This window comes from Astatotilapia calliptera, chromosome 15, assembly GCF_900246225.1.
Source record: "Astatotilapia calliptera chromosome 15, fAstCal1.2, whole genome shotgun sequence".
NCBI lineage: Eukaryota > Metazoa > Chordata > Actinopteri > Cichliformes > Cichlidae > Astatotilapia > Astatotilapia calliptera.
In genome coordinates this window covers 26,212,448-26,235,637 of record NC_039316.1, presented here as the reverse complement: position 1 = coordinate 26,235,637, position 23,190 = coordinate 26,212,448, and the positions used below count along the sequence as shown (strand labels likewise).

The following is a 23,190-nucleotide window of genomic DNA, read 5'->3' as shown; positions in this document are numbered from 1 at the left end:
GCAGCACTCTGAGGAGAAGCTGGACCGAAGGAGCTTGCACCCACACACTGACAGCAGGGCCCTGGGTCTGACAAACATCTGCCTCAGAGGACATCTGATCACAGAGTCATCAGATGATTCTGGAACAAAGAACATTGAGAAGGACGTCCTCGTGTTCAAACCATGTGTCAGACCGAAGGTGGTACCAGGATCACAACGATAATAAAACCATAAGACACCTGTTTATGTTAGAATAAAGCCCAAAGTTTGCATTATTAGGGGCGTGGCCTCTGTGACTGACAGGTGGACACAGGCTGCAGCTGCTAGCTTCACCTGAACTGGAGGTCTAGAACGTGTTTGAGCCTTTTGAGGCATTTTAATGACATCATGTGACCAAAAATATGGCTGCCACTAGGTTACTGTAGTAGTAGAGTGTACAGGAATGTGGAGCTTCAGTTTTAGGGTTTTGATTGGATGTTACTGATTAGCAGTCGGGGGTGATTCATGGTCTTTCAGGTCTAAACAGAGCCACTTTGTGTTATTGTGATTGGTCAGAAGGTGATGTCAATCTAACATGCACACCTGGAGACAGACAGAGAAGATGAAACCAAACAGTCAATGATAAAAAAAAAAACTGTAAATATGAAGGGTGAGCGGTGGAGCCTCTGAGCTTTTAGCTCCACGCTCTCACAGACGTGGTTCTTTTAATTGTGTCTAATCGTTCAGTGAGTGAACCTAAGACCACAGCTGATCATTACCTGCCTGCAGGTTAACTGTGACAGATGGCCTTGGGCTGATCCTATCGATTGGCGTCTGCTTCAGAGAATTGATCTGGAAATGGATCTGTGGCTCTGATACCTCTCCTCGCTCTCTGCAGCAATAACACAGCTCTCTCCAGCTCCTCCTCTGATCAATAATCATCTCTCCACTCACATGTTGCTTGTTTTCCTGGGCATGCATTCAAACGTGTCCCCAGAGAGCAGCAGCAGGTAGGAACTACAGTAAAACTGCTGTCAGGCACATTTTGGCAGGTTTGTCTGGCCTGAGATGACCTGAAGGGGAGTTATGATAAATATAATTTCAGAGCAGCTGAGCTCCTGCAGACAGCGCTGAATGAACCCGAGCTCCTCATGCTGCTTTCCTCAGCTCTGATTTGTTCACTTCTGACAGTGAACTCTGTGTACTTTCCTGCTCAGGAAACAGCCAACCAGCTTTGGACCGGAGCGGTGTGTCACCACCGTTGGGCTACATTATGGAGGGTTTTTTACCCCTCTGCCATAAAATGCTGGTGTGGAGTTGCTGTCATCCCGCTGGGCAGACACATGACTTTGTGACCACGATTACTGAGGATTGTCAAACTCTTACCGCATGTACATCTATGATCTACCAGGAGGCTGAGGGGAGCACTCCTTTCCCATAGAGAAGGGTCGAAAGGAGGGAGCTGAGGTCTTCCAGGCATGTCCTAGCAGGAGGAGGCCGGGGGCAGAGCCCGGACACGCTCCAGAGATTACATCTCTCTGATGGTTACATACCCACAATCCTTCACTCTCATCGTCGCTTTTTTTTCCATGTCATACTCTGCAAGATACACATTTTACCTGCAAATGAAGAGTTCCAGTGTGTCTGCACAGGTGTTCGTTCATAAAGCTGGAACAAGCCTCGTGCACGTGTGCATAACATTGTGATGAGATTTGATGAGAAAGAGTTTTAGTGCACACACACACACAGACACAGACACACACACACACACAAGCCCGTTCAGCCATCTTAGCGAGGACCTTCATTGACATAATGGTTTCCCTAGCCCTTTAATTAACCATTAAAAATCAATGCCTAACCATAACCCTTACCCTAAACTTAACCATAACCTAATTGTAACCCTGACATTAAACCACATTTTGAGCCTCAAAAAGGCCTTCAAACTTGTGAGGACCGGCGTGTGTGTCCTCACAAGTGACTGTTGGTTCTCACAATTATAGTAGAATGCAGATTTCGGTCCTCACAAAGATGGCCAGACAGGAACACACACACACACACACACACACACACACACACACACACACACACACACACACACACACACACACACACACACACACAAACTCATTTTCATACGATATTAAGGACATCTCATTGACATTTTACTTTCCCTAGTTACTTACCCTAACCATCAAAAATGAATACCTTAGGCCTGACACTAAAACTACATTTTGAGCCTCAAAAATGCCATCAAACTCGTGGCGACACTCACTTTGTCCCATAAGTATAGTAGCATGCCAATTTTATGTCCTCACAATGATGTCTAAACATGTACACACACACACACATTCTGCCTATGTGCACAGAAGCAGTGTTGGACACCTGGACATCCCATTCACATTAAACTGAAAGGGTTTTTTTCCTTTGTCCTTAAAAAAACCATTTACTTTTTTATTAATTATTGAAATGGATTAATTTGTGTTGATTGATCAGTGATTGCAGCTCACAGACTGAAGTCTCCTGTTTGCTCTCCTTCAGTCTGTCTGTGGTTTCATATCAGTGACCCAGCCTGCAGGTTCTCAGAGAGGTTACACTACACACACTCACTCGAACACATACACACATGCTGAGTGTCTTTGAAGTCCAGCAGTGGGGGTGTCTGTCATCTCATGAAGTATTCATGTAGCATATCAAGTGTGTGTGTGTGTGTGTGTGTGTGTGTGTGTGTGTGTGTGTGTGCGCGTGTGTGTGCGCGTGTGGTGGGGTGAACAGTGGTTTCACAGCTGCTGTGTGTCGACACACCGAGAAGGCGGGGCAGTGAAAAGAGAGAGAGGGGGTGAGCGAGGAGAGTGAGGGAAGGTGAGGTGAGCAAGGCAGACGGACCCACGGACGGAGGGAGGGGAGGAAGAGGAAGGAGGGAGGCTGGAGCTTTGCCAGTGTTTCCCAGCAACAACGGCAGGGAGAGGCAGGAATCCTCCCGCTCTCATTCACTCGTTTATTTCCACCTCTTATTTCAGTCCTTTATTCCTCCTCTGCTGATGCCACTTCCTTTCACCCCTCTCTCTCTCTCCTGGAGTTGGAGGAGGAGGAGGGAGGTGGGAGGGGTGGAGAGGAGTGGCATTGCGATACTGCAGGAACAGACTGAGGAGCTACGGGAGAGAAGAGAGAGGAGATGAGCAGGAGAGGTGGGAGAAGGAGGGAAGAAAAGAAAGGAGGCGAAATTAAAGAAGTGGAGCTTTGAAAAGGAAGAAATAAGGCGAGAGTAGGAGAGGAGAGATGACAAGAGGAGAGAGAAGGAGAGGTGGAAATAATGAAGAAGGAAAGGTAAAAGAAGAAGGAGAGGAAGGTGAGAGTGTGGCGAATGAGTTGCTGCAGGGTCAGAAAGATGGAAGAATGATTCAGTACGAGGAAAGAGTGGAAGGAAGGAAAGCCGGCTGAGGCTCTTCATTTGGGACCGAGTGAGGCGAGTTCTACAGATTGGCTGCAGGGCGTGAGGACGGAGGGAAGGATGGAGGGATGCAAAGCTTTGTGGAGTACACACCATCGCAGGTGGATTGATAACAATCATAAAATAAAGTGAACTCATCCTCCAGGAGTCTCTGCAGAACTTTGCTCCAACCAATATGAAAATGTCCCGTGATCAGATTTGCACTTCCTGTCCGAAACACGGAAAGATAGATTTGGAGTTTAGCCATATGGAACAAACTGAGGGAAACGTGTTGAGATGCCAAGGTGCTGGTTTACAGATGAATACTGTCAGATATTTTTAGATGTATTTTTGATCAGGAACTCGGCACATGTTGTTGGACTTCAGTGAGAAAACTCTGATCACCTGAACATCACTCAGCAGAGGATGATTGGATTGATGACAGCGAGACGGGGTTGGGAGAGTTTGAGGATATGTTTGGACCTGTGAAGGGAGCAAAGACAGAAGGATGTTCATTCACGCATGAAATGAATGTGATGTGAGTTATTGCTTAAATGGGAACAATCATGAAAAACCTGAAGGGGTTTTTTGGTTTCCTGTCTTATTTTTGATTGAAGGACAGACTGAATCTTTATTGTTTGACAGAAGTGAGTAGGAATAATAATCTGCTGAAAGCTGAACATGGTGATAAGTCTGATGTACTCAACTGAATGCTTTAGGATTAGCAGAAGTTTGGGATCCCTCCGCAGCACTTTGGTAGTTTTAAAGATCTTTTAGGTTCAACCCCTAAACTTCTTTATGGATTTGGTAAAAACCAGATGTTGAAAATGAAAATGAACTTGTTAAAATGTTTAATCCCTCTGAAAGGACAGACACACTGTTGATGCTGTGATTGACGAACCAAGAAACTCTGCGAGTTTAGGAAAAACCATGTTGGACATCATGTTATCATCATTGTCTGGATGCATGGACAGTGTTCTCCTGTTGCAAAAGTAAAATGATTCTCGCTTTAAAGAGCGGTTTATTGGAGTTCAAGGGGGATGGAAAGTCAAACTGGTGGATGAAAAGCCATTTTGTTGGGAGCATGAAAATGAAGAGAAACCTTGGAGGACTTTGAGGCACCTGTTCTACCTGTAGAATTTACGAAACGCTACACTCGTGGATGTTTACAGCTGAATGCAGAAGGACAACAAAAGAAGAACCTTAAGTGCTTTAAAAGAGGACACATCTGGATAAACATCTGGGTAAACCTGAGACAGTGAAAATGGACTATATGGATATGGACCACCATCAGCGTTTTTCCTTGATCAGCTGAGTGTCCGCCGATCATGGGTAGATTTCTGGGTGCGCTTGGTTTGACACTGGATCTATTTTCTGGAGAAGGCTTCATAGGTCAGCCTCGATGATGCGGCCCAGGTGTCCCTCCTTTACAGCTGTGGTTTTAATACTTTGTTTGAATAGATCTGGGTCTTTACAATGGTGAATGAGGACGAGAAGAAGCTTGGTCCCAGTTCCTCTTTAAGATCAAGAAGTTTGAGCAGATAATGGATTGGAAGGAACTGTGAGTAATAATAATAGTGATTTTTAAATCCTATTTCATCTCAGTCCAGCTTCATGTTTGAGGTACTGACAGTTCTGTGGAAGGCAAAAGCCGAGAGACGTGGAGAGACGTGCTCGCGGTGATAAATGAAGTCCAGATGTAATTGATACTGTAGACGCGTGAAGCATAGAGTGTAAAATAACAGCTTCAACGAGTCTCTGATGTCTCTTCAGTTTCTCCTTCAGGGGCTGTTAAACATATTTCACCCTTTGTCCAATCTATTGCGGTTGCTCACCTGTGGAGTCAGACATCCACTCAGAGAAGATGGAGTCATCCCTAACCCAGTGACATCACTGAAACACCATCATTCGAGCTAACACGTGAAATTGTGTAAATGTAGATCACATGTCTCAGATCACGGGTGGGTGTGGATGGTGATGGTGTCAGAGCATCAGCACATCTGCATTAGCATTAAAAAGTCCTTTAAAGAAGTGTGTCAGCCGCAGAAGGACGTAACCGCCATCACTGCGGATGAGTTCCTGTTAGGTGACGTGCACAGAGAATGTCGGGTATGCCGAGGGTTAGCACAGGTTAATATGTACCTGGTTAAACACAACGATCAGGCTGAGGCTCTCCCACAGTGCGTAAACAGATAAACTGTGTTGAGGTTTACCTGAGCAGATGTGTGGACGATCTGCACCCTCTATGGCGGTATCCTCATCACCATGTTTGCCGAGCTTCACATTTTCTTCGTGAAGTAACCGAATATTAAGCATGCTTTAATGACTCTGAGCCACGGAGCAAGTTCATTAGCATCCTAATGCTGAGCCTAGAGAGAGCTGCATGACTGGGATCAAATAAAATAATCAGAGTAGGATTTTTTGTATTTACTTTGAATTTTCTTGAGGTGAAAATTGGGGGTGAGAGAGGTTTGAAATGTAAAAACAACTTTAGAGCAAAAGCATCAATTCGATAAGATAATCAGTTGACCTGTGTGACCGCCAACTGTGGTCTCTGCAGTGGGGAACAACCCAAGACCAAAACACAGGTGCCTTCCTTATGGCCCTTGTCGCTGGTGGCCCTGCTTTCGCAGAGTGCTTTCCTCTCTTGTTGTGATGCAGCGCCGCAGTTTAATGGGAGCGGGACGGTTTTCATCCTCTTTCTTTCTCTGCATGTCCTGCTGTACCTTTGCTCCATCTATCTCCAAAGCACCAGGAGATGCTGCTGCTCCCTCGGACACACGGTCACACACAGACACTCTCTCTCTCTCTCTCTGGTAAATGTGACGTTGGCAGTGAGTCCTGCCGGTGGTTGGAGGCAATAATGAGTATAGTATCTGTCTGGGAGGGAGTTTGAGCCTCCTCCTCCTCCTCCCTTCTCTCTCTGCCTGTGTTTGACATGGACCTTAAACTCATCTCTTAATACTCAGTCTCAGATCAGCTCTTCTCTCTCTCTGATCTTATTTTATGTTTTCTTTTATTTCCTGTTAAACGGTGTGTTTGGGTGCAGCTCGGTGCTCTCTGACTCTGTTTCTGTGTTTTGTGTCTTCAGGGCGGCTCACAAGCTCAGTCTGTCCCGCAGGAAGAAGTCCCCGCCCGGCTCCGCCTCCCTGCCCGGCGAGTCCCCAGAACCGCTGCTTTACACCGGGGGCTTCAGCGGGGCCTTGCAGCTCTCCCCGCCTGCCATCCCACCATGTCTCCTTCGAGCTGGGTCAAAGGTCAAGGACACACCGGGGATGGGAAAGGTGAGATAGTGTGGTGTTAGTCTGGATCTGATGGATGTAGCTACTGGGACTTTACCTGCTCAGCTGATGGAGTCGAGCCTTGAAGTCAGCGGTGGGGGTGTAGGGGAGGGTACCAGGTCACTGTAAGCTCTAAGGAGCTCAGAAAGAATCAACTGCACTTCTTCAGGTTTGGTGAAGAAGCTTTACCTCGCTCATGTGGCTATGGGCTGGCTGCAGGTGGGCAGTCTCTCTCTCAGGAGCTATCGTCCCTCGGCAGGATATCTGCAATCAGCAGGAATCTGTGCTGTAGTCTTAGTCTGGGCTCACACTGCCTGTGTCACATGTTTCTAACAATGGGTTAAACATCTGCTCTCCAGAAGATTAGCCCTGTAACCAGCATTACTCTAAGAAGAGTGTCGTTAGCTCAGAGGCTTTAATGAGCTCTGCAGCCCATCGGGGGGCGCTGACAGGCTCGTCTCTGACAGGTTAATGTTTGTTGGCGTTTGGGTGCAGATCAGACGCTTGGCTGTCAGACTGTTGGTGGACGGAGCGATTAGCGTCTGAGCTCAGGTCTCCACCAAATCACCGTAATCACACGATGTCCTTGCTAACCTCTCAGACACAGCTGACTGGTGAGCCAGGTAACTCTGGCGCACCATTAGCTTGAAGCGTGAGCTCCTCATTTCTGTGCTCTCTCATCTCTGCTGACACAAAGAAGCACCGAACTGAGACTCGCAGACATACATGGTTCACTGACGTGTTTGAGTTTGATGACTCTCCGTCCATGTGAAGCCCTCATCATCCCCCTACACTCTTCCTATGCCAGCTGCTGTGACTGCAGCAGTAAGTGTGCCTGAATCCTGAAGAGGAAGCTCTCTGCTGGCATTCAGATGTCAGGTGATTCCTCCTGCAGCAGGTGGGCTCTGTGTGAGGTCCCCACAGGTCAGGGTGTGCTGCTGGCTTCAGAGCCCTGCAGGCACCATGTAGGGACTCCATGTCTCCTCGCTGCAGCTCAGGTTCCTTCATCTCCATCCGCCGGCAGCTGCAGGAGCTCACATCTGCATCCTGCCAATGCAACGGTTAATGAGGCAAGGACAGAAATGAAAGAGCATTTTAAAGGAGACGCGGTGAAGTTAGGAGGATCATACATCTCTGCTCCTGCACCTTACACTGAACTAACAGAGTCACTGCCAACACCTACAAACTACTCACAATGTAGATCATCATTTCATCTTTCTCCTTCTTCTTTCCTTCTGATCTGAACACAAAGTTCTCATTAAGAAAACTGAAGCTGCTCGTATTCTTCTTCTTTTTCTTTAATGGTCTGCACAACAGATCACCTGCCTCCATCTCCTCCTATCCTAGCATCCACCTCTGCATGTACTTCTTCATCCATGAGCCTTCTCTGCTACTCCATCTCCATCCTCTACCATCCCTCCTCTGCACATGCTTCTTGATTTGACTTTGTAAGAATTTAGTGACATTAGATGAACTCCTGGAAACAGGCAGAGTCAGAGGTAAGTATTCACTCTGACTGCCGTCTCTTCTCTCGTTTGCATTCAGCGCTGCATTCATTCCTCTGAACCTGCAGTTATTCTCTTTAATGTCTTAAAACTTCTCACCATGGCCTCTGGCTGCTCTCTGTGTGGGCGAGAGAGCCTGAGCTGGATTCTGGGTGTAAACACTTCATCGTGAGTGATATCAAACTCTGAGTTCAGACTGAGGTCAGAGCTGTTTCTGTTTGAAGCTCTGCAGTTTGAAAGCAGCCCTTCAGATTTTTGCTATTTGCTATCTTTGCTATCTATTGATGCTGTACCTTTAATCTGAAAATATCACAGCGAGGATCTGACCCAGCCTGCTTCTGCAACACTGCACTGAAACATGCACTTCCTCTGACGTCCAGCAGAGGCAGCAGGAAGTCAGTGCCCACATGTTTACAGCCTGATACACAAACTGTTTGGTCTCTATAAATATGTGTCCCTGTATAACAGCTGCATTTGAATTATTAGGGGTGTGGCCTCTCTGACTGACAGGTGACACAAGGGGTTTTAGCTTCAGCTAAACTGGACCTCTGTGCTGTGTTTGTGCTGTTGGAGCTTTTTGGAGCATTTTTAATGACATCATACATCTGCACTAACAGACTGTCCAGGAAGGCGGAGCTTCAGTTTTAGGGTTTTATTTGGATGTTACTGATCAGGTGAAAGAAAAAATGAAGAAAAAATCCTGTAAAAACATTTGTGATTGAACATAAATGTGCCGAGTAGGGCTGGGTATCGTCACTGATTTCTAGAATTGATTCACAAGGTCCCGATTTGATTTGATCCATGATTCGATTCGATTTGATTTGAATTGGGGAAATTTGCCTCAGACAGAAATATTATAATTCTGATCATTTATCAGTACATATCCATATTTTTATATCTTTAAAAAGAAAACTGACATTTCTGTAAGCATCACAGCAAATGCTTTTGTGTCAAAGTAACAGAGCGAAAACACAGAAAAACATGAAGGAGAATTTCCTGACCTGTCTTTTTATAGCAGATAACCACCTTAAAAATATTCTGCAGTAAAACAAAAACAGAAGAAAACCATTAATCTACACATGAACATTACCTGATGTTTCTGAAGTGAAAGCAAATTTACAGAGGTTTAATTAGAGACACAGCTAAGTGTTTTGCAATATCACATAATATTGAAAATTTTCTTCAGTATTGAACAAAAGAAATGGGGCTTTCTTGTCAGAAGTCAGTTAAATTAAAAAAAAGAAAAACAGCGGCCGACAGCGCTGTACATAACAGTAGACTTGTGCGTAATAAACAAGAAAATAATGCAGAAAACAGAGATTTTTAGATGAGAAAGTGTTTTTGAAGTGCACTGAGAGAGAGAGCTGTGCATGAAGTGTCATTTTACTGTGGTGGAAGCAAAACAGCAAAAGAGAGAATTCATGACGATGTTTATGTGAAGTGAAATGTGAAGCGTAGTTTGGATCTTCTTTTGCTGCTGGTTCAGTCAAATTTGGTTGGAGAGAGACATAGCCTGAGATTCTGGCATTTCGGGCATAATAAATTTATATTTAGATTTATATTCATTCAAGATTTTAATGAATCGATATTGCGTTATTCAAGCTAGAATTGATTTTAATCTGAAAATCAATAATCAAAAAAATAATCAATAATCAAAACCCACCCCTAGTGCCGAGTGACTGGAACACATAAAATTAGCTGTGACTGGATCAGATGGCGACTTTCAAGCTGCTTCCTGTCTGTATCCGTGGTGACAGAGGAGCTGGCTCGCAGAGACTCGATGTTTAAAACCTGCTCCGTCTCATTATTGGCTGTAAACTCAAACTCCTCGCCACCAGCTCAGCAGCTCTATGACAGCACAATAAAACCCTTTAGAAGGCTGAGGGACACGGGCTGTTGAAGGTCAAAGGTCAGGAAAGCAGTGTGACTCCCTGCTCAGTCCAGCTCTGATTACAGTCTAAAATGTCATCCTGGAATACCTGAAGAAGAGCTCAGGACGTCTCTGGAGGCGTTACGGCTGATTCTGAGCTTCTTTCAGCACAAACAGTTGATGGTGTGTATCAGGTGATCTGAGTCAGGTGATCTAACGCAAACTCAGTGAAAACCACATGGAAAACAAAACTAAACAGCAGGTAGAAAAAATCAAATCAAAGTTTAACTAAACAAAGTCAAAGAAGCACAGTTTCCTTCCAACTCGGTGTCAATATCTCTGAACGCTTGTACCCAAGATAACGAACGGCTGCAGGTGAAGCAAACGTGGCCACGTTCAGGCCAACCATCTATCACTATCTGAGCACCTCTGGCTTAGTTTAACGTTTCATGATGCAACTCCATTGTCCAGCCAGAGACTTGATGAACGCAGCAGTCTTCTCTGTGCTTCATGCTTCCTGTCTGTCCTCAGGTCAGAGTCATGGTCCGGATCTGCTCGGTCCAGGATGAGTCCTCGGAGTCCATGTCCTTCCTGAAGGTCGACGGCAGGAAGAAGCAGCTCACGCTGTGCGAGACGTCAGCCCAGAGACGGTCCTCAGCCTCAGCGCCAAAGACCTTCACCTTTGATGCCATCTTCTCGCAGGACGCCTCCCAGGTGAGTTCTCCAGCATCAGGAACTTTACCATATCTTCTTCCGGGGATTAGTGTGGGTAACGTTACAGCTGATAATTTAGCTGCACAGACCTGCTGCTGGTGACGCAGAATGAACAGTTTAAAGTGAAACTTTCAGAGTTTTCTGAATAAAAATCTAAATTCAGGGCACCCACGAAGGTTTGAGCTCTTCATCAGCAACGTGTCAGCATGCTCTTTACCCACAAAGAGCAATGACAGCAGCAGACAGATCACAGTGCTGTGTGTGTGTGTGTGTGTGTGTGTGTGTGTGTGTGTGTGTGTGTGTGTGTGTGTGTGTGTGTGTGTGTGTGTGTGTGTGTGTGTGTGTGTGTGAGTGTCAGTGCTGAATGTTTGTATCTGTGATGTGACATATACCTGCAGATAGATTCATAAAAACATGTTTATGATGTTCAATTTTTCAGCTCCAAGCAAACAACATGGCACTCAGCATCATCGTGCCTGCTGGGCTGCAGATCTTCTCTCTTTTTAGACACCTGACTGCATCGGTGATATAATGGTTTCATGTTTAACACGAGTTTTATTGGAGAATTGGAGAAAACACCTGGGTCAGTGTGGAGTCCACGCTCAGGTGTCTGACTGCTGGACAAAGTGCACCAATAAGAGACTTCCCTCATTCTTATTAATTTCAGTTTTATGTATATAGCACTAGATCACACCAACAGTTTCCTCAACAGTCAATCGTTGTTGTGGAAGTTACTTCTTACACAAATGAAAGAAAGCAGTCCTACATATTTGTTTAATATGTGCATTGAAGAACATATCCTGGACAAAAATGACTCCAAGGTTCATCACAGTGTTACTGCAAGTCAAGGTAATGCCATCCACTGTAAGAACATGCGACTCACTATGGAGCCCACGAACTTGCAATCCACAAGCCACTTTGCTAGCTATGACTGTGTCTACTGCTGTCATTGTACTGAGCCTTAATTGCACTGGCTGAGTCTTCACATTTAGTGCAGAGACCAGATCTCCCAAGATGAAAGTTGAATCGCTCTGTGTGTCGAGCAGAGCATATGTGAGAATCTCGCTGTGGGGGTCTTCTGCCAATGACACAAAAACAGGAACAATGCTAGACGTAGCTGAGGAGTATCTTGTCAATGTGTGTGACATGACTAGGGATGGGTATCGTTTAGGTTTTATCCGATACCGGTGCCAAATCGGTACTTTTGAAACGGTGCCGGTGCTCAAACGGTGCTCAAACCGGTGCTTAAAGAATGGAGAACACAAAATTGGTCCAAAAACCTCTCATGTTCAGCTGGTTTTTTGTAAAAAGATAACAATGTTAGCCTTTTCTGCAGCTATGGGGCATATATGGTATCACTCTTGGCTGGAAGCAGTGCTTAAACAATGGAAAAAACACAAACTTTGTCCAAAAACCTCTCATGTTTAGCTGTTTCCCTCTTTTTCTTTGGACATTTTAGCCTTTTTGGCCAGGGTGAAGGGAGTATCTGCCATCAAACAAGAAGACAGCTGCATGTAGCTATGATGATGTTTGCTAGTTCACCTTACCTGCACTAATGTAATAACGTGGTTAGCCTACTCAACGTAAATTACACACGAACAACATCAAACTACTCACGCAGAGAAGAACGGCTGCTGCTGCCATCATCATCCGTCATCATCCTGCTACACTGGCAGGGCTAGAGGCTAGGACTCTCCTCTTCGTGTTTTTGGGGATGTTGCTAACTCCGGGTCTGATAACAGGCACCACACCCGCAGTAGATGCGCTCGGTGTGAGGTCTCGCAGCAAGCTATCAAATACGGCGCATTTCTCGGCTTTTAAAAAAACCCCGAAATGTGCGCTGCTTTTCAGTCTGGTTACTACCGTTTATGTCCTACACCGGTACCCATCCCTAGACATGACATTGCGGACTTCCTTTGTCTCATTTCCTGCAGATGGTGAATCACTGTTTAACATTTCACTGGCTCCCTCAATTCTCTCTATGTGCAAGCAAGTTGGATGATTTCGACCACATATAGTGCATGTGTGCCTTCTTTTGCATTCTTTACTAGTGTGACCCTTTCTTAAACAGCCGAAGCAAAGACGGTTTTCACGAATGAAAGCTCTCTTTTCATCAGGAAGCCTTGTGGCAAAGGTTGGGCACTTGGCGACACCGTGTGTTTCATCGTTGCAGACGAAGCATGGTGGTCTTGGCTTTGAAATTAAGGTCCCTGGTTTACCTGCAGAGTGCTTAGCTTGAGCATTGGTGCTGAGTGCCTTGGTTCTCAGAATCAGAATCAGAATCAGAATGGGGTTTATTGCCAAATGTTGAGCAGGTTTACAACATTAGGAAATTGCTGCGGTGCTTCAGTGCAAACATGGTGTCATAAATAACACTTAAATAGACATGGAAAAAATAAAAGTGGGGATAAGAATTAAAAGTGCTACGTGGAAAGATATGTGCATGAGATATACATGAGATATATACATGAGAGTAAGAATTAAGAGTGCTTCTCTTAGGAAGCCTTTCATCTGTTACTTTAGTGGTTAATAAGAAGGGAGAAGCAATGGGGTTGCAGGCTATTCTAGCTTCCCTTTGTAGAAATCTGGTGAAATGAGCAAATGGTGGATACTCTTGACATCTGTCTAGTTCATCCACAACAATGCGACCCCATCTGCGTACCAGCCATTCGGGCAGTTTTTTGAGAGGTTTATGATTTTCTTCACAATCATTTAGAATTGCCAGCCCTTTAACATGAGGGATGGCCTCGGCACAACTTTGAAGGAAATCTGAAAACTCTCTGAGGGCTACTGGGTCATTGGGAGCTATTTTTGGCCATTTCATCAGTTTATCCCTGAAAGCCTTGTGGACGACAAATGAACTTCCATACCTCTCCTGAAGAATCTCCCAGGCACCCTGATATGCATCTTCTGAGTTTCGATAGAAGAATCCTTCGACCGCCTTCCGTGCCTCACCTGCAAGATAACTTTTCAAATACAACATTTTTTCGCCTGCGGGGAGGGGTTTGTGGCCAGTCAATGCTATAAAGGATATCTTCCAGTCTATAAACTTTAAAGGGTTACCAGTGAACACTGTGGGTTCAGGTTCAGGCAGACGGTTGGAGACGAACAAGCTTGCAAGCTCCTGTGTTAAGCTGACCTCCTGTTGCTTTTGCAAAATCTCAGGTGGTGCACACTGCGGTCGAAATGATTCAGCCTGTGGATTCAATGGATTCTGAGATTCAATGATTTGGCTATCAAGTTGTGATTTGTCATCTGCTTCATACTTAAGGCTTTCCAATCCATTGTAGTTGTTGTAAGCTCTCACTCTGGCTGCTGCTACTTTTACCTCATTTTCTGCCTGTAGCTGTTGCAGTTTAGTTCTCTCTTCCTCTAACTTTGCTGTCATTTCTGCAATCATTTGTGCTTCCTTGATTTTCCACTCATGCTCTAAGCTACTCAACTTGGCTTGCTGTTCATGTATTCGTTGCATTGCCTTCGCCTGTTCTAGTTTAGCTGCAAGGTCAGCTTCGGCATCCACACGTTTGCTAGAAGTCGTAGATGTGGCTCCAGAGTATGAATCTGAGCCCTTTGAATGCTCTGAAATAACTGTTTCTGTTTCAGTTTTCCCAAAAACAGATCCATACTCCTCCTTACTTAATATCATCCTTACACGCTCCTTCTCGAACCTGTCATTAAAAGTCTTATCTATATCTTCTAGTCGTTTACTAATGAGATCACAAATTTCTGTTGTTAGGGCAACACAGGCATCCATTCTCTTGACAACATCTGGAGTAGAAGTATGATTACGTCGGCTAGGCTCATACAGTTCATGTACTAATGCTTCTTTAGCCTTAATGTCCGTTTGTGTTCTAACAAGGTCTTCGTTTGAGAAGAAACCTTTCAGCTTTGTTCTAACTCCTCTTGCTAACTCCTTCCAGGACTCATATGCCTTGCTAAATGACCTTTCATTTTTCTTGGCCTCCTGTTCATGCATCTCCTGCCCCTTTTCTGTTAGTCTTCGCTCTCTGGAGCTGGACCTGGCCTGTTGTGCCTCTGTAGATTTGTCTATTTCTTCAACGGGGGACCACATTATTATTAATTTTATTTTTGGCTTGTTGCACCTGCCCTTTTAAGTGTATATATCTGAACTCAAATGGGTTGAGTGGTGGTTTCAAACTTATTAACACTCAACTTAGATATTTACACCTTTAACCTCACAGACTGGCAACAAAACCCAAATAATACTGATGATGCCCTCAAATCAGACAATTTGCCACTTAAGTTTTTTTTTTTTTTTTTTTTTTTTTAATAAATAGGACAGGGGGAATGAATGAGAGAAAGAGGGGGAGAGAAAGAAAGAAAACCAAAGGGGAGAAGAGACGGTGAGAAGGGGGGGGAAGAGAGAGAAAAAAAAAAAAAAAAGATCTCCTGGGTCACCTGTATGGAGAAAAAAAACAAACAAACAAAAAAAACAAACAGGATATGTTCTTCAATGCACACTTAAGTTTTTACAGAAGTACAACTGATAGCATAAAGCCCAGATTCAGTCTTAGACATTCTGATGTAAGAAATGTGGGATATTCAGCATCACAAGTTTACATGCTACTGTGTTAAATACAGAAGAGGTCTTTCTTTCTTGCATTACTTTAGACTGCCATGTTGAAGATCATTTGCTCACACAGCTTACAAGATGCAGATGTGCATGACATTGTATTTATAATGTCCTTATTTTGAGTCCTTTACTGATCCAGCAGTCTCTGGATGATGCGATACACTCCTTTACTCACAGTTCGACGAAAGAATAAGATGAGCGTAGATGGCTGCAAGGCAGCGATGAGTTTCACTGTAGCAGCCCTTGGCATCAAGAACAACAGAAGAGTCTCTAACGGGTGCAGCCATTTATTTCCTCACCACACACGGCTCATTCACTGGACGTTGAGCACCATGAAAACTATAAAATAAGAAAAAATTGATACCCGTACAGTACTTTTTGAACTATAACAATGAGGAATAACAACAATGAGCTTAAGTTAATTCAGGCAAGTTCAAACAAGTAATTATGAGATATACAGTCACAGATTAAATAAAACAAAAGGGGTTACTTCAAACAGCATCAAGGGATTACACAGTTCAGTTAAATAAAATATAACAACAGATCACCTCTCATCACATACCTCAGTCCGCTTGCCAAGGGTGCAAAACTCCGGTAAACACTTAAACACTTCGGCCCGTTTCTCATGGGGTGCTGCTAGCTTGCATGACACACATGTCTTGCCAAAAAAAATAGCACATGGATGTAAGTAACGTAAATACAGAATAAAAAGGTTTTCAGATAGCTCACAATACAAACGCAGCAACATACCTTACATTAGAAACACACTTATCATACTTATCAAAGTATTATCGTAACTTACATGGACTTTGTACAACTTATTCCTGCCGCGACAGACTGCTCCATACACATTACGGGGTATGCCTCTGAGCACATCTGTCCTTAGTGCGACTGCGCATACAGTTCCGACAACCCCCGCAAGGATGACTTATGGTACAGATCAGCGGTTCATTACATTGTATTTAAGGCACTAGAAAAGTCAAGATACTCAATCTCCATCAAAGTAATTAAGTAATAGATATACAACAACTATTTTTGGTTTGATTGTTTTTATCAGAACTCTTCCTGTAATTCTACACATTTATGTATTCCTGCTGATGATTTCTTTCGTTTACTGAGCTGTCTCTTTTTTACCTCCTAAATCACCATGGTAATGAACGCTGAACACTCATTTGGTTTAAAATCATCTGGAAGCACTAGATTTTTACAAATTCTCTTATTTACATCTTGCTTTCAGTGTGATATGAATGTTATATGTGCAGCCATCACCTTAGAAACAAACAGCAGCACTGAGCATACCCAGACACATCATTCACTGCCATTCATATCTTGAATTTACTGCTGTGTGACACAAATCACTAGATTAACCAGTTTCTGCCACTTTTGTCTTTAAGACTATTTTACTGTTAGATTTTATCATCGTCTCATCTGATATCGTCTCTGATTGGAGAAGGTGGAGCTCACAGGGAGCAGAGAGCCACAACAGAGAAAGTTGATAACCACAGTGATGAGACCCATGATCTCTGACTGAGGTTCCAGGTTTAGTTGAGTTAGCTAACTCAGAGGAAGCCTGGATATGTTAACTTCCTTTGTAGGACACCTCTCAGGTGTGTAAGCTCAGCTTTAAAGTCAAGGCATCCACATGGGGAAGGATTCACTTTGTCACTCACAGCTGGTCCTAAATGACTTTTCCTGCTCTGGTTACCTGCAGCAGGTCACATACCTGCCATGCTGTTGCTGGCATGTCAGCAGCGGGCTTCGGTACACCAAGTGCTCCAACATCTCTGACCTAAAGCTTGTCAAAAATACTGTACTGTGTGTATTGTTATGTATGAGGCGCTGTGATAGTGGCAGTGCTCTAAGTGATCGCTGGCTTCTCTCTTCTAGGCTGAAGTGTGTTCAGGAACGGTGGCAGAGGTCATCCAGTCGGTGGTGAATGGCGCGGACGGCTGCATCTTCTGCTTCGGGCATGCTCACCTGGGTAAACACATGATACGCCACCCACACACACAAAGACATAATTCTGAAAAGTCACATGATTGTTGAGTTGACCCTGCCTCCACAGGTAAGACGTACACCATGATTGGTCGGGACTGCTCCACCCAGAGCCTGGGTGTGGCTCCAACGGCGATCTCCTGGCTGTTCAATGTGATCGAGGACCGGAAGGAAAAGTCCGGAGCTTGTTTCTCAGTCAGAGTGTCGGCCGTGGAGATCTCCGGCCGCGAGGAGACGCTCACCGACCTCTTGGCCGAACTGGCGGCAGCAGGGCACCAGGAGGCACCAGGCCCTGCTGTGTTGCTGAGAGAAGATCCCATCTGTGGATCCCAGGTACAGGAAACAACTCGCACTTTGAGCACTTTTTAACCAATCACACAAACTGGCCTCTGATATAAACCGAGGACTGTGATTAGATGATATATAACTAATGATTACAGCTCAACATGATATCCAATATGTTCATCCAGTCATCCGGGCCACTCATGCCGTTCCCTTTCAAAAAAGACCTCGCCATCTCCTCCTTTCCTTCTCTTTGTCTGTTCCTGACCTACTCACTGAACTCCTGTTCACTCTAGAGACTTCTTCACTGTTGACACCTGTCCAATTAGTCCTGACCTTCCTCCTCCAACTCGTTCAGTTTGTTTTATCTCCCCGGGCTCCTTCTATCTGCGCTCACTTTAATTTTCTTTCTCTTTTTCTCCTCTCATTCTGACATCCTTCCTTTTTTTCCTTTATCAAACCTCATTCTGTCTTACTTTAACTTTTATCTCGTTCATTTTCTCTCTAAGAGTAAAGAAGGATTTCTACTTTGAGCCAGAAGAACATCACAGAGCTGCAGATGGCAGGAAGATGATCACAGTCTGGTTTCTGTGCTGCAGAATGATTTAAAGCTTTGTTTCAGTCCGAGCCTGACTAATATGGGGTAAACTCTTGGCAGTGTCTGCGCCTGATTGCAAGATGCCTATGTGTTTTAATCGTGCCTGATGTTAAACTGAGTCAGGAGAAAGACATCAATATTGGATAAATACAGCTTCCATCAGGGTCATAGCTCAGTGAAATCTGAATGTGAATCCATCCATCCTCTTCCCCCTGTCCTGTGGTAGCTCTCAGACTCTGTGTATATATAAATCTAAGTTGGCTTTATATGAACAGAGAAGAAGAGCTCTTTCTTACTGCAGGATCTTCATTAGGGATGGGTATCGTTTAGGTTTTATCCGATACCGGTGCCAAATCGGTACTTTTGAAACGGTGCCGGTGCTCAAACGGTGCTCAAACCAGTGCTTAAAGAATGGAGAACACAAAATTGGTCCAAAAACCTCTCATGTTCAGCTGGTTTTTTGTAAAAAGATAACAATGTTAGCCTTTTCTGCAGCTATGGGGCATATATGGTATCACTCTTGGCTGGAAGCAGTGCTTAATCAATGGAAAAAACACAAACTTTGTCCAAAATCCTCTCATGTTCAGCTGTTTTCCACTTTTTCTTTGGTCATTTTAGCCTTTTTGGCCAGGGTGAAGGGAGTATCTGCCATCAAACAAGAAGACAGCCACATGTAGCTATGATGTTGTTTGCTAGTTCACCTTACATGCATTAATGTAATAACGTGGTTAGCCTACTCAACGTAAATTACACACGAACAACATCAAACTACTCACGCAGAGAAGAACGGCTGCTGCTGCCATCATCATCCGTCATCATTTCACTACACTGGCAGGGCTAGAGGCCAGGACTCTCCTCTTCGGGGTTTTTTGGGGGATATTGCTAACTCCGGGTCCGATAACAGGCAACCCACGCACAGTAGATGCGCTCGGTGTGAGGTCTCGCAGCAAGCTATCATACGGCGCATTTCTGGGCTTTTAAAAAAAAACCACTATGCGTCGCCAGGTGTTTCATCGGATTTGAGGTGTTGCCTCCTTTGACAGTATCAGCTTAAAGCACTTGTTGCAGGCTGCTGAGTTTGCATATTTTGCTGTGAAGTACAGCCAGACTTTTGACCGCTTCGCCTTGGGCATTTTTAATCTGTAGCTCTGCTCTAAAAGAACGTACGTACCTGGGCCCGCCTACTATCCTCGGAAACGTAAAATTATTGGCTAGAAGTGTATCACAGCTCAGGAAAAAAAAGCACCGAAATAAAGCACCGAAATGTGCGCTGCTTTTCGGTCTGGTTACTACCGTTTATGTCAGAACCTGTGCCATCATGGCACCGGACACCGGTACCCATCCCTAATCTTCATCATGTACACCTGCAAGCAGAAGCTGAAAACATGGACTTTCATGCTAGCCTGCAGCATTTCACCGTGAAGCATGCCTCTGTTCTGTGCAGCCACCTCAGTCCCAGCTTATCTGCATCTCATTAGCTCTTTCTATCAGCTGCAGAACCAGATAGAGGTTCGGGCGAGCAGTGCCGAGCGAGCAGCATCCTTCCTGGACGCCGCCCTGGCAGCGAGGAAGAGCAACCAAATGCCGAACAACCAGGAAGTCCGAAGGAACTCCCACTTCCTGTTTACCCTGCACCTCTACCAGGAGAGACTGGACAAGAGCAACAAGGCAGCCAGTGAGTGTGTGCGTGGTCATAACTGATATTTTGCCAGAATTATTAAAAGTTGCTGTGACGTTAAAACTCTACTCATATTTGTGGACCAGTTTCGCAGCTTCTTCCTCTTTTCAGTATGTTTGTTATCAGGAAGCAGAACCTCAAGCAATAAAACCTAAACCCTTTAAAATTCAAACTTGAGATCACTGAGGGAACTGACAGTATATCAGGAACATATACCTCACTCGTCTGACACCTGTTGGTTTGTGGACTCCACGTTTTGAAGGCTGAGACTAACCAAAGAGAACACTGATGGCAGGTTAAGCAGATACATGATGGACTAATGCTCTACATGGTTCACTTCTGACACGGTGTCAGACAAGTAACTGGACATGCTCCGATGAAATGGCTGAGAGATTCAGGCTGGGTGGAGCTCTCTGAGTTTGGTCTCCCTTCCTGTTGAGATGTTCACAGACGTTTCTGAAGGTGAAGGCAAGGTTGCAATTCATTCCATACAAACTGTGGATCTGGGAAAAAGCAGGGCGCTTTGAAGAGAAACTGGTACTCAGCATGTCATTGAAAACCCTAAATGAAGTCTGAATGGCTTATTTGGTTCAGCTGAAGCGAGATATGATAATCCTTAAATCTCCCAGCAGTACACAGACCTGCACACACACTCCAGCTGCAGACTCATCAGCTCAGCAAGGACTTGGAGCAGCAGCAGGTTAGAGGCTCTGACCCCGGGACAAGAATAAAAGCCCCCATTAGCGACCATGCAGCTGTAAAATTTGGCAGCTCAATTAGTCGTTAGCTCTTTTTTTCCACACTCCAAAATGTAGCTGCTAATTAGCTTGGTGTTGAATTGCTAACATGCTCAACAGGAGCGTTTACAAGCAGAGCAGCTACACTAACGCTGCCTCCACCCACGTCTACCTGTCAGCAGAGCCGCTTCCTCCGTTATTGGGCTTTTATGCTGGAATAAATCTGCATGGCTAACGAGCCCTGATGGCTTGGCATCCTGCAGTGTTTATAGAGCTGTGGAAAAGCATCCACTCAGTGGCGCTCAGCACTTTCTAAATCTTGCTGATGTGGCCGGTTAATGGTTCTCGCCATCATTACTCTGAATTAATGAAATGAGCAGGCAGTTAAACTGAGTGGATCAGACTGATACTGAAGCTTAGCGGGATGCATTTGGGACGTGTTCAGATGAAGCTTCTTTAACATTTGCACATGCATGCAGGCGTATATATGTTTCTACATTTGGTTAGTAATGTATTGGAAGTATGATCTGATGACTTGAGATTTGCTGCAGGACTTTACTTCAGCTCGCACACAGCCCACGGGCATTTTATATGATTCCTATCATTCACAGATAAGGAAGAGATGTCTTTACCCTAATGGCTGCTTGGTTCCTGATAAATGATTCAAAGCAGCCAATAAGTTATTACCAAAGCTATTGATTATGTTTCTGTCTATAGACTAATGAATAGATTGTTGTCTCAGAACTAATGAGCAGTTAAGCAGGCAGTGTCATACATTATAAAGCCCTCTCAATCTGCATGGCAGTGTCCAGTCGGAGTCGCCTTCACCTCCTGGATTTGGGCAGCTGCGAGACGGACATCAGCAGGACCCGAGAGGGGGGCGGGGGTCAGTGTCTGTCGTTCTCGGCGCTGGGAAATGTCATCCTTGCCCTTGCCAATGGAGCCAAGCACGTTCCCTACAGGTACGGGCATTTTGATGAGCTCAATGGGGTCAAAGGTCACAGCAGCCAAACAACAGATGGACCAATGATCCCCGTGAGGGGGGTGGGGGTCAAGCTGTGAGCTTTAATGAGCTTTCAGTCAGTGTTAAATGGTTGTTTATGCTGATGAATAAGTCACAGTAATGATAACTGATGTTCAGTCCTTTTTTGCTCCTCACATTTGGTCTTTTCTGTTTAATACCTATTTCTGGATGCTATTTTTTAATTATATTGATGAACTTTCACCTCGCTCCTTCGTCCCCTTTTCTTTTCGTTTGTGAAGCCATCAGCATCACATGTGTTTTATTTATGGAGCGAATATCTGCACCAAAGAATCTCATCAGTTATCATCCACAGACTTCAAAGACTAACATACAAGCCTGTCGATGGAAGAATCTTTGATATCTTTATGTTTTCATGTTTTTTAATGACAAGCAACCCTTGAGTTGTTTGATGCTCCAGTCACATCCATTAATAAGATTTTTTTTCACACATTTACATGAGTGAAGTTAGTGAGTGGAAGTTGAACCAAAGAAAACCCCCAAACGAGGACTTGTGATATTTTAGGTCAGTCGGTGGCTGGAGTTCAGTCGTGTTGGGCTAAAAAGGAGAAAAAGCTTAGACTGTTGTATGTAAATTCTGTGTTTGATCCGTCTTCTGTAGCGATAGTCCAGGTCTTTTCAAAGGCAGAGTTTCATGAACATTTCAGTCCGTCTCTGCCTCTGGATCACATGTGGCGTGTAGTTCAAAGCGAACTTCATTAATGTGAAATGAGAGCTCGTTCCTATTCCTTTTTGCCTATCTGTGCCAAACTGTTGTGCGGTGTAATGAATGGTATCTGCGGCCCCGTGGGGATTCTCACGCCCGCAGCATGTCTTCCTTTTTTTGAGCTAACGAAGCATTTTTTTAATGTATTATTCAGGGATAGCAAGCTCACCATGCTGCTCCGCGAATCCTTGGGCAACATCAACTGCCGCACCACCATGATCGCTCACATCTCCGACTCCCCGGCGGGCTACATGGAGACGTTGACCACGATGCAGTTGGCCTATCGCATCCACCGCATGAGGAAGAAGAAGTCGAAGGTGCTTCATCTTTATTCAGGTTTTCTTTCTGGAGCTCGTTGTGGCGGAGGTCACGGATCTCTGGTACAGTGTGCAAAACACCAAATGTTATATCACCAATACAGAAACCATTTACTCACATGTGGATGAGATTGATTAGGTTCTGATTGTTGTTAGGTTGAAGTTCACAGAAAACTGCACCTCAAACTTAAATCTCAAGTCTTTGTCTCTGAACATTAAACATCTATAACACTGAAGGCAAAACAAATTCAAAGGACAAATTGAGGTTTAAAAGTTATCAAAGTCTTCAAACCATTCTTTGGGATTTCCAAACATTTTGGACTCTAAATGAATTTTCACTAATTTCTTGAGGCTAATAACAATAAACCCCTCACATCTATTTTAATGAGTTCAGAATGTCATAATTCACCGACTTTTCCTATCATGGTTTGATAGATAATCAATACCAGTGTATCTACAGAGATGGGCGTTTGTGTGCTGAGATGA

At 44.5% G+C, this 23,190-nt stretch overlaps 1 protein-coding gene across 4 annotated transcripts in view; it reads left to right on the top strand.

The window, feature by feature from the left end:
* The first annotated feature begins 2,892 nt into the window (after nt 1–2,892).
* The window catches only part of LOC113037469 (kinesin-like protein KIF26A), a 31,314-nt gene continuing 11,016 nt past the window's right edge, over nt 2,893–23,190 (top strand). Inside the window, exons 1-8 of one of the 4 annotated variants that reach the window (XM_026194582.1) lie at nt 2,893–3,282; nt 6,477–6,669; nt 10,573–10,755; nt 17,237–17,330; nt 17,415–17,677; nt 19,716–19,899; nt 21,445–21,601; nt 22,542–22,704. In XM_026194582.1, the coding sequence (XP_026050367.1) occupies nt 3,269–3,282; nt 6,477–6,669; nt 10,573–10,755; nt 17,237–17,330; nt 17,415–17,677; nt 19,716–19,899; nt 21,445–21,601; nt 22,542–22,704 (1,251 nt within the window). In that variant the 5' untranslated portion in view covers nt 2,893–3,268. Of the gene's footprint in view, nt 4,947–6,476; nt 6,670–10,572; nt 10,756–17,236; nt 17,331–17,414; nt 17,678–19,715; nt 19,900–21,444; nt 21,602–22,541; nt 22,705–23,190 lie in introns of all 4 variants that reach the window. The other 3 variants (XM_026194580.1, XM_026194578.1, XM_026194581.1) reach the window with 3 other exon arrangements.